Below are 11,253 nucleotides of genomic sequence, written 5' to 3'. Positions count from 1 at the left end.
ACACACGCTCTGCAATTCCGGGTGTGCTACATGGGGGCTACAAACAGCTGAACAATCCCCTTCGGACCTGGAGAGGCTTTGGAAACCGTGTGCAGCGAAAATTCCAACTTGGGGACAAGGGTGTCTGACGAATCACTTGGTATCTGCTGCGTGAGTGTCCGAGCCTGGGAAAGAGACGCTCTGAAAAGTTATGAAAGATCTGATCATACACTCGGCTTTTGCCTCCCTCCGAAGACGCATTTAAAGAATCACAGTACACGCTGCTCCTCCTATTTATCAAAGATAAACCCAATAAATGGTGTTTATCCTTAGCCCGGAGCAATCCTAACGAGTTACGTTCAATCCCGGGGTGCCGGGAGCAGAGAGCAGCTGTGCTTTGGGCTGGGATGATCTTCACTGCCATCAGGCACCTTCACCTCTGGCTTTATGACTGGCGCTTTGCTCAGTACGGGGGCGGGGGGAGAGGGGGAAACACGACAGAAACAGATTCAATCCACTTTAGTTGAATTCATCTGTGAAGGCACTTCCATCGCACGACGCTCCTGCCGTTGATGGGCACAAACGCCTTCCTCTGTCCGCAGCTGGAGATCCAGCAGCATAAACAAATATTTCACCAATAATTAAATTCAATAATCTGTTACACACCTACGTTTTAATCCCTGCAAACTGTCTAATACCTGTAAATTTTAAACTCGAAAAAAAATGCGTTTATCTCTGGAGATCAAACATTGAAGCAATGAGAATGGAATAAAGGCTTGCGATCCTTCAAGGTGAAATGCAGAAAGAAGAAAATAATAGTTGTTAAATAGCAGAAACTTCTAAAATTTTCTCGGCGAACTAACCATATGAGGAAAAAAACACAAAACACCAACTCCTGAAAACTCTAGGCATGTCCAGTATATTGGTCAACTATGTTTAAAAAAAAAAAAAAAAAAAAAAAAAAAAAAAAAAAAAAAAAAAAGGTTTCGGAAGTTTTGGTCAATATTCTAGGCAAAATATGCTCAACAGATGATAGTGGAGATGCAGCCAGAAAACAACTCCAGCTATTTAAACTGCCAAATGAGACATAAAGCTGCATTGTAAAAATCATCTGGAAAACAGGTTTTCCTATTGAAGTGGCTATGTGTTAATTACTGTGATCTGGAAGAGCTTGTATCTAAACGCCTGGAAGCCGACTTTCACCCCGCATATGTAAATGAAGAAAGTGCTGAATCTAAGCCAGAGGGTTCATGTTCGGATTCATTTCCGTGCATGCCTAGACATTAATATGTGTTCATGTAGGGTTCGTACAGTACGAGGTGTTATTTCCTTATAAAGAAACACCAGGTCTCGCTTTCCATTCTCCTTACAAAATTATTCGCATTATTTATGCTACATTGAGCGATCTAATTTCTTCGTGATAGTCAGCTAATTGCTCTGGCAGGTAATTAGAAGCGGTTTACAACGCAAAGGGCTTTTGCGGTGGCCCTCGGATTATTAAGTTGCTCTGTAAATTATACCATATTTTTCCGAAGAGAGGGAGGGGGAAGGGGCTTTTGAGAAGTTCTTCTGCTACGATCAGAGCTGAGACACATCCCTGTCCACCCCCCAACACTTAAAAAAATGGGGGGAGGGGGCTCTTCCAGGGCTCGGAGTCGAATTATTCTCAAGCACGCGATCTGAAGCCCATTTTGTTCGTGCTCACTGGTCCAGAATAACTTGGCCATAATGGCCGGGAATGGGCCAGGTCTGCAGCAAGCTTCCTGCGCCCTGGCAGCATCCAGCAGGCATGTGGGAAAAGAATGGCTTAAATGGGGACATCTGTTCAGTGTTGCTCATCTCGCTCCTGCAGCCAGGTCGGGTTAAGGGAATAACCTGTTCACCACCTTGTCTCCCTCCCGCTGCTCGTCTGCCCCCCTCCCCCGGAGTTAATAGGGCTGCTGGGGGGGGTGGGGAGGGAGGGAGGGAGCGAGGGGGTGACCTAATTGCTCTGCCATATAGGCAAATAACGACAGGGAAAGGTGGCAGCTACATTGTAAGAGGAACAGTAAATATATCAATATTAGGGTCTCTCGAGTCAAATCGCAGGAGTTCTGCATTCAGGAGACGGCTGTGGTGCTCACCGAGTGCGGGAACGGACCAGGGCAAAACCTTGCTGGCACAGCGCTTCCAAGGTGCACCTTTCCCGGAAGACCAGGGGTTCTTCCACTCCACAAAGGGGAGCAAGAAAAAATTTTAAGTTTTTTTTTCCAGATTGACACTTCTGTGCGGTTGGGAGGGCAAGGAAATACATACATACATACACACATACATACATACATACATACATACGTAGAAAGATTTCCTTTCCTTCTACGTTCTCTGCAGGCTACGATTTAGGGTGTTTTAGGAATTGCATATGCGAGTATCTATCACACACATTTATATACACGCACATATCCACAGGCACCCATGTGTATATATATTTATATATTTGTATGTTTGTATATAAATAACATGTAGTTCGGGGCGTGACCCAGCTTCAGGCAGCCTATTTAATGGGAACGTCCTGTCTTACACACCGATTTTCCAAACATTTACTATACCTTGGCACCCTCTTGAAAAGCTTGTACTATGATTTGAACACGTGTGGTTAAGCCATCGGACCCAGAGCAGCTCCTAGATTATTTGTAATTAAGCACAATTCCCAAAGTAACATTTATCTTCCCGAAACTGCGATTGCAATTGTCAACCGTCTGGAGGAGACGCGGGGTAATCTGGAAGCATTAGCTCCTCTCCTAACGGAGCAGAATGAAAAGAAATCAATACCGCTGAGGAGAAGAATTTAGTAGTTTTTAACTGTAAGTGGTGCCTGGGAGAAGGTGATATATAATAGGAAAAGGAAAAAAAAAAAAAAAAAAAAAAAAAAAAAAAAAAAAAAAAGCAGCTTAAACAAATCTATTGCAGGCAGGAGCGGCGGCGGGGGCTCCGCGCTCTGCCCCGCCCGGTGCCGGCGCGCTCAGCCCGGGCTCTCCTCGCTCTCCCCGCCGGCGCCTCCCGGTACTTACATGACCGCCCAGGAGCCGATGCGAGCACAGCGATAACGTACCGGGAGAGCGGGGGGTGGAGGGCTGGGGGGAGAGGGCAGGAAAAAAAAAAAAAAAAAAAAAAAAAAAAAAAAAAAAAAAAAAAAAACGACTAGAAGAAGGAGGAGATGAGGATGTGATCTAGGCGCACACCGGCTATGTAAACAGAGTAGAGTGGGTGTGAAGGTGCCTCTTCCTCTCCCTCCCCAGGCGTGCACACACCAGCATTTGCACGGTGTCTTCTCGGGCTAATTTAATTACAGGGACGTTTCGGAGGCGCAGCTAGCCGCTTTTTTTGCGCTTTTTTTTTTTTTTTTTTTTTTTTTTTTTTTTTTTTAAGCACAGATCCAGACAAATAAATAAACAAACAAACGACGAAAGACCCCGAAGTGAATCGCGAATCCCTTCCGCCGCTTGCGGCCAGGTCGGCGTGTGCCCTCTCCATCTCCAAAGTGGCTCAGAGGGAAGCCCGGGCTGCCCCGCCGCCTGTGCGGGGGGGCCCTCAGGCCGCTCAAGGATGGGAAAAGCGTGGCGGGCAGAGGGAAGGGGATCCTGGCAGGGTTGGCGGGTACCTGGGACACGTTTACACCGACGGAAGAAAAAAAAAACCACATAACAATAGGTGGAGGCACCGGCACACACGCACCGCCTGCGCCCGGTGCCCCACGGGGAGCTCCGCTCTCAACCAAAGTGCCCAGTGAGGCAGTGAGAGAAACGTCCCAGGTAAAGCATAGCAGCGCAGACAGAGGTGCAGATGGAGGTTAAAGAAAGACAGTAACCACCTTCTTTGCTCAGTGACCGCCAGGCACAGCACGGTCCGGACTGGTGGCCGTTTTGTCTCCTTTACGTCCCATTCCCCTTCCTCCGCTCCCCGAACAAGCCGAGCCCTGTGCGCCTGGAGAGTTGTTTGTGACCCCTCCGTAAAACTCCAGGTGACAGATTCTAGGTGAAGGTGTCGGGTGAAGGGGACACGTCCTGCCCCCCCTACCCAGGGCAGCAGGTAGGGGGCTGTGGGGCAAACACGAGGGCAAGGCAGCCTTTTCCAGAGCACGGAGCCCGGGGAGGGCGAGGCCAAGGCCCCCGCTCGATGCTTTCCCGTGAGCTCGGGAGCGGAGCCGGGAGCCGCAGGACGCTGGGGAGCGAGGAGGATTCCAGGCTTCCTCCTCGCCGGGCGCTTGGCAGACGGGGGAGCGGAGCCGCACCGCCGGGGAGGCGACAGGAGACTCTGCCTCCCACCCCTGTGCCCCTAAATTGGCGCAAAGGTGGCGTGAAACGCTTTCCCTCTCTAATACGGACATCCAGCACACGGCGTGGTCAGCCTGCGGTTTATTTTTTCCAGCTGCGCCTTTTCAAATAGCGCAGACCTCTGTTTCCTCAAAGAGAAATCCCCCTCTCCGCCCCGGCAGCGCTGTCTGTAGACAGGCGAGGACCTCTGGTACAGGGATCTATCCATCTCTGTCCTCTTGCCGCTCGCAGCGCGGGGAATCGGGGTTTGCTCCAGGAAAGTCCACCCCCCTCCCGAAAGGTTAGCGACGGCTATCCTTGTGCCTAAAGTTCCGAGATTGCTAATCTACATTGTAGACTCAAGACGTTAGGTAGACTTGAGCAAGTTGTTCCCAGGATGTAAATTAGGTCCCAAAAGCTGTTGTCCAAATCGAAGAAACAGAGAAATTAATCTGGGAGACTATCCATCATAGGCTGTAATAAAGGGAGCGACATGGATGAGACAGATGATATGATTAAGGAGCTGTGGTCGTTTTAATTAACTTTTTGCTGTCCTGTAATGATCAAACTGGTCAACAGACCCGGTCAATAAGCATGTTAATATCAAACAAATAAAACCAGGGATGATTAAAAACCTCCTGGTTTATTAAATTTGAAATTCAAATGAAATTTATGCTGCGGATGCATACAGAATGCTAATAGATTTTAGCTTTATTGAGAGTGGATCCCACAGGTTTTCAAGAAACGGCACGAACATTTATCTCCTCCCGTACATTAAACTTCAAATGGGGAAAAAAATAAAAAGTTTTAATTAATTTCTGGAAAACCTCTCTTTGCTGGCTCCCCCTGCCCCAACATCCCCCCGCATATTATGTTGATGTACTGCACCCTTAAGTGCAGTGGTCAATAAGGCATATGCAAACAAAATTGTAAGCTTGCTTAAATCCTTTGCCCAGCAGGCAATGTGTACAAAGGAGGAAGGTTACAGATGTTTCCGTGTCGAATTCAGAAAATATTAGCTCACCGCTCTCAAAGTTCAGAAGGTGCTGCTTTTCCAGTTTCGGGGAAATTATCAGAGTAGCAAGAGGATGCCCACTGGCAGGAGTTTTGTGATTTCTGTTCTGATATATTTGCCTTTTTTTTCCTCCCTCTCAGTTGAGTTCCCTCGTAAAGACTCCCACGACTATTTTTACAACGAGTTTTTCATAATTTCCCACACGGTGCTTTTAAAGGAAAAGCGCACTGAAAATGAAGGATTTTCGACCCCGAATCAAAAGAGTCAGGGCAAGCATCGGAACAAACAAACACGAAAAGATCAAAAAAAGGACACGTTTCCTCTGGGCAGACAAGTGCAGACAAAATACGGATGCGAATGGGAGAGCCACCCGGCGAGGCTGTCCTAAAAAGAGATATATCACTAAAAGGCTTCTACTTTCCCGGTGTATGGCAAAGTCTCTCAGACTTTCTGGGGCTGAAAGGAATGCGTGTCGATCTTTTTACCTAACCTGGCACACCACAAAATGCGATTTTGTGTTCCTCTAAAATATAATGCTCACGACGCTTGTTTTGCTCTTACGCTTTCTGATCTATGTCTTAATAGTTCCTCCCCATCTCCAGCAGATAAAGAAAGTGGAGATAAAAAGTTAATAAGCATTCATACAAGGGAGTATCTTCGGGAAATGTTCTTCCCCTCTTTGCGGGTGATAGTATTGATTAAATTAAACCCGAAACTTAAACAAGTGTGCGTTAGGTCTGTAAAATGAATATCATTATAGAAGGAGACCAAAGCAATGAAGTTAATTCTTTTTTATTTGTTAAACGGAGTTCCCTCCTTCCCCCACCCCTTCCTCCTTCTGGGCTGGCCTGTCACGCCTTCTCAACAGGCTAAAATCATTCAGAGCAGCTCGCAGGGAGAAACGCGACATTTATGGTAAGCGTCAGCTTTCAGAGAAAGAAAGCAGTTCATTAATTTACTTCACTCTTACTTCAAAGTATGATAATGTACATTAGCCCCTTGATCAATAGATATGATGTACAGTCAATATCCCCACGACACGGAAACGGGTCAAAACCGAAGTCGAGAGAAAGAGGAAAAACCTCCCCTGGGAAGCCAAGGCAAGCCGCGGGGGTGACAGAGAGCACCTGGGCGAGCAGGGCCGGGCCGAGGGGGACCCCAGGGACAGGGGGAGCGGCCTTTGCTCTTCCCGCAGCCGCCCCGGGCCGGGCGAGGAGCCGAGGGGAGCAAAGCGCTCGCCCTTCGAGGGGGTGAGGCGGCGGCAAGGCCAGCCCCTGACTGTGCCGGGGCCGCCCGAATGGACTCCGCTTGTGCAACCCAGCGCCAAGAACCGCGCCTGAAAGCGCGGCCGGCCAGGGCGAAAAGACAGAGAACGACAGGCAGCAGCGGCCTGGAGTGTCTCCCCCCCTCGCCGGGACAACGGGAGAAGAAGGGCTGACCAGGAGGGATTGGGATGGGAGAAAAGCGGGGAGAGGGGGGGCAGTGGAGGAACGGGATGCAACGGTTCTTGCCAGTCCGTGCCGATAATCATAGGAATACTGAGGTGATGATGATGATGATATAAAAATTCAAATATAAATCGCTCCGCGGGGAAAAAAAAAAAAAAAAAAATCAACTGTTGTCAAATTACGCACACGGGTGGGGAGGGGGCGGGGGGGGGGACCGAGGTGGAAAGGGGCGGCCGGGACAAAGTGTCCCGAGCCGGGCCGGGGTGAGCGGTCCCCGCGCACCGGGAGCGCCGCTCTCGCCGCTCCCCGACGTGAGGCGTGAGGTCAGCAGCGCCCGCGGGGCCCGACGGCAGAGCTCACGGGCTCACGGGCTGCTGACTTCACGCAGTCACGTCGGCGGGCGAGGCGGCGGGGCCCGCGATTGGCTGGCGGCGCCTCAGCGGCACTTCAAAGCCGGCGAGGGAGCTACAATTGTGGTGGAATGGGCGGAACTGATCATTGTATTGCACACCTCTAAAAAAAACACTGCCTCTGATTTATCAATATAAAAAAGATCCTCTGAGAGGAGGGCACTTTTGTGTGATGGCAACTTCACTTCTAGGGGTGAGTCTAAGGATTTTTTTCTCTTGCTGGTTTAATTGGTTTCTTTTTATTGTCGATTGGAGGGGGTTAAAATAACCCCTGTCTTGACCGGGGCTATCAGTCTCCTCTATTCAGCCTGAGTTGTTTTTTTTTTTCTTTTTTTTTTTTTTTTTTCTTTTTTTTTTTTTTTTCTTTTTTTTGCCTCAGTACAAGTGAATTTAGGAGAAAAGCAAGAGTGAGAGGGGGAAAAGGGGGCAGAGTCACTTTTCAGTGAGCAAGAAAAGGTTTTAAGGGCATTTGTAGAAACAACCTACAGCGCCTGGGCTGTGCTGTTCCTGTGCCCCCGAAGAAGTGGCTTTTCTTCTTTACATGTGACTGCTGGAAGAAAAAAACCCAACAAACAAACAAACAAAAAAAATCCAAACCCCAGCACTACCGGGGTTTTTTTTGTGTGTGTGCAATTTTTTAAAAAAATTTGCAACAGATTGTGGCTTTTATTTCCCTTTAAAATAACACAACCCACCGTGTCTAGCAGGTACGTTCAACTCGTGTATCCATACATATTTACATATGTTAAGTTTATATATGTATTTCATTATCGCTGCTACGTAAATTAGGCTGATTTAAAGGACGCTTAAAAAAAAAAGATAGTAATTTGATAGTCCTGCGATTCTATATTTACGAAAACAGCCTCAGTGGCCTGAAGGACGGGCTCTGGCCACGTCCCGGGGAAAAGGAGCAGAAACGGAGCTGCCGCCGTGCCGGGGGCACTTTTAAAGCTCCGGTAACAAACGCAACTTTTTTCCCCTCTCTTTTTTTCTCCCCCTTTTTTAACCCTTCCTGAGCTCCTTCGGGGGAGGGGAGTTGGATGGTGAAAAAAAAGCCCCGGGAGGCGTTTGGAGGCAGATCCGCGGTTCCGGCCCCAGCGAAGGGAGAAACTTTGCTCTGGGGGCCGGGCGCGGAGCGGGGCCGGGCGGGGGGCGCGGGGCCGCTCCATCCCTGACGCGGGCGGGACGCCGCTCTCCCCTCTGTGCCCGCAGGAGGAACCGCGGGTTGGCTCCACGCCGCTGGCCATGCTCGCCGCGACCTGCAACAAGATCGGCAGCCCCAGCCCCTCGCCGTCCGCGCTTTCGGACGGCGCGTCCTCCTTCGGCAAAGGCTTCCACCCCTGGAAACGCTCCTCCTCCTCGGCCTCGGCGGGCAGCTGCGGCGCCGTGGGCTCCGGCCTCCCGGGCTTCGGCGTGGCGGGCGCGGCGCGGAACGGCTCCTCGGCGGCGGCGGCGGCGGCGGCGGCGGCCGCGCTCGTCTCGGACTCGTTCAGCTGCGGCGGCTCGCCGGGCTCCAGCGCCTTCTCCCTGACCTCCAGCAGCGCGGCGGCGGCCAGCTCGCCCTTCGCCAACGACTACTCCGTCTTCCAGGCGCCGGGCAGCGCCGGCGGCGGCGGCGGAGGCGGCGGCGGAGGGGCCGCGGGACAGGAGACGGCGGCGCACCAGCCCGTCTTCATCTCCAAAGTGCACACGTCGGTGGAGGGGCTGCAGGGCATCTATCCGCGGGTGGGCATGGCGCACCCCTACGAGTCCTGGTTCAAGCCCTCGCACCCGGGGCTCGGCGCCGGCGAGGTGGGCTCGGCGGGCGCCTCCAGCTGGTGGGACGTGGGCGCCGGCTGGATCGACGTGCAGAGCCCCAACGGCGCGGCCGCGCTGCCCGGCTCCCTGCACCCCGCGGCCGGCGGGCTCCAGACTTCGCTCCACTCGCCGCTGAGCGGCTACAACTCGGATTACTCGGGCCTGGGCCACTCGGCCTTCAGCAGCGGCGCCTCCTCGCACCTCCTCAGCCCCGCCGGGCAGCATCTCATGGACGGATTTAAGCCGGTGCTGCCCGGCTCGTACCCGGACTCGGCCCCCTCGCCGCTGGCCGGCGCCGGGGGCTCCATGCTGGGCGGCGGCCCCGCCGCGCCTCTGGCCGCCTCGCCGCGCTCCTCCGCCCGCCGCTACTCGGGCCGCGCCACCTGCGACTGCCCCAACTGCCAGGAGGCCGAGCGGCTGGGGCCGGCGGGGGCCAGCCTGCGCCGCAAGGGGCTGCACAGCTGCCACATCCCCGGCTGCGGCAAGGTCTACGGGAAAACCTCGCACCTGAAGGCGCACCTGCGCTGGCACACGGGCGAGCGGCCCTTCGTCTGCAACTGGCTCTTCTGCGGCAAGCGCTTCACCCGCTCCGACGAGCTGCAGCGGCACCTGCGGACCCACACGGGCGAGAAGCGCTTCGCCTGCCCCGTCTGCAACAAGCGCTTCATGCGCAGCGACCACCTCAGCAAGCACGTCAAGACCCACAGCGGCCCCGGAGGCGCGGGGGGACCCGGCGGCGGCGGCCCCGGCGGCGGCCCCGGCCCGGGCGGCAAGAAGGGCAGCGACACCGACAGCGAGCACAGCGCGGCCGGCAGCCCGCCCTGCCACTCCCCGGAGCTGCTGCCGCCCCCCGAGCCCGGCCACCGCAACGGCCTGGAGTGACGGGCGGAGGCGCGGGGCCGTCGCGCCCCCGGTCCCGCCACCCTCACGGTCCCGCCGCCCCCCGAGCGGCAGCCCCGCGGCCGGGACTCGGACACGTAAGTAGCCGCCACGGCTCCGCAAGAACAGCGCTCGGCCCCGCGGCCGCTCCGCCGCCCTCCCGGAGCCCCCCACGGGGCTGGCGGTGCGTCCGGGGGCAGGGGAGCGGCTGGGCGAGGGCGGAGAGCCGCGACCCCCCGTGGGGCGGCCCCGCCGCCGCCTCCTTTTCCCCCTCGCCTCGAGACCCCCCGCCTCGTGATGCTTTTAGAGCGGAGAAAAACACCCACGTCCCCTCTCGCTTTGCTGCTGGAAACCGGCCCGTACTCCCTCATTCCCTCCCTCGGCCGCTGGCGCCGGTACGGGCGCGGTGCCCCGGCGGGGCGGGCGGGCCGGGGCTGCTCTCGGCGGGGCTCCGGGCCCCGCACAGCGCCCGGCTCACAGCCGGACCTGCTCTGAGCCCCTCTGCTCCCGGGACCGCAGCGGCAGTGGGATTGTTTCCCTTCCCCACACTCTCCTCCCCCTTTTTTTTTCCCCCAATTTTAACAAATCGTTTACCTCTTCGAGTCCAATTTTCACTGCGTTTGCCAGCACATTTGTATAATTGACGTTTGAGCAGGAATCGCGAAATACGTTGAAAATAATTAAGTTGAAAGTCGTATATATTTTTTTTTAAACTTCAGACAAATGAAGAAACACCGTGGGTTTCAAGCGAAGATGTATTTCCAATGCCAAAAATGTGAGGCCGGGGGGGAATAGGAAAATTAAATATTTGTATAATGCGTCTGAACCTATAGGTTTGTACCACTGGGGAATCGTTCTAGATTAGCTAACAATTAAATAAAACTCCACCAATGCAACGGTGTGAGGTGCAGTTGTCCAGGAGACGATTTTGTATAGTATTTTTCTTGTAAATTTCTTCCAGTAAATATTTGAAAATATATTGAAGTACACTTGAGCTTTTTTTATTTTTTATTTTTAATTTTTATTTCTTTTCCTGTCACGAGAAAACATTCTTGTTGCAGTCCTGGCTCACTGCATCTTTTTTTTTCTGGACTCCTTTCTTGAAGTGTGCATCAAATCACACTTCAGGATATAGGTTTTGCTTGAATATTAATTTAGCTAGACATACAACTGTAATTAAGCAAACAATATTTGATAAATGTTGAATGACATTTAATTTAATGGAGCATGTACTTATTTGCATTTGCTGGCAGTTCAGGTATAGTTACGGTGAGAGTTCTCCTATATTTCATAAAGTGGGTTTGCCACGACCCATGTATTAAATAAACTGTCCAAGTGAAACTGAACTAACGTTGGCCTATGTGTATTTCCTGAAAATAATATTGATAAATGTTAATAAATACTCCTGACACTACATTAGCGGTTTGCAATGCTGC

The 11,253-nt window shown here is 52.7% G+C and overlaps 1 protein-coding gene across 1 annotated transcript; it reads left to right on the top strand.

The window, feature by feature from the left end:
* Positions 1-7,298: 7,298 nt before the first annotated feature.
* Positions 7,299-9,820, top strand: SP8 (Sp8 transcription factor; the record flags this gene model as incomplete). The annotated part of the gene is made up of 2 exons (XM_083877001.1): positions 7,299-7,334; positions 8,354-9,820. The coding sequence occupies exons 1-2, from the start codon at positions 7,314-7,316 to the stop codon at positions 9,818-9,820; spliced, it is 1,488 nt and encodes a 495-aa protein (XP_083733127.1). The 5' UTR covers positions 7,299-7,313.
* Between the last annotated feature and the right edge of the window lie 1,433 nt (positions 9,821-11,253).

Source organism: Zosterops lateralis, assembly GCF_965231275.1.
Source record: "Zosterops lateralis genome assembly, chromosome: 1".
In the NCBI taxonomy this organism is placed as follows: Eukaryota; Metazoa; Chordata; class Aves; order Passeriformes; family Zosteropidae; genus Zosterops; species Zosterops lateralis.
Note: the sequence above shows the minus strand (reverse complement) of the source record. Positions and strands in the feature narration are given on the sequence as shown.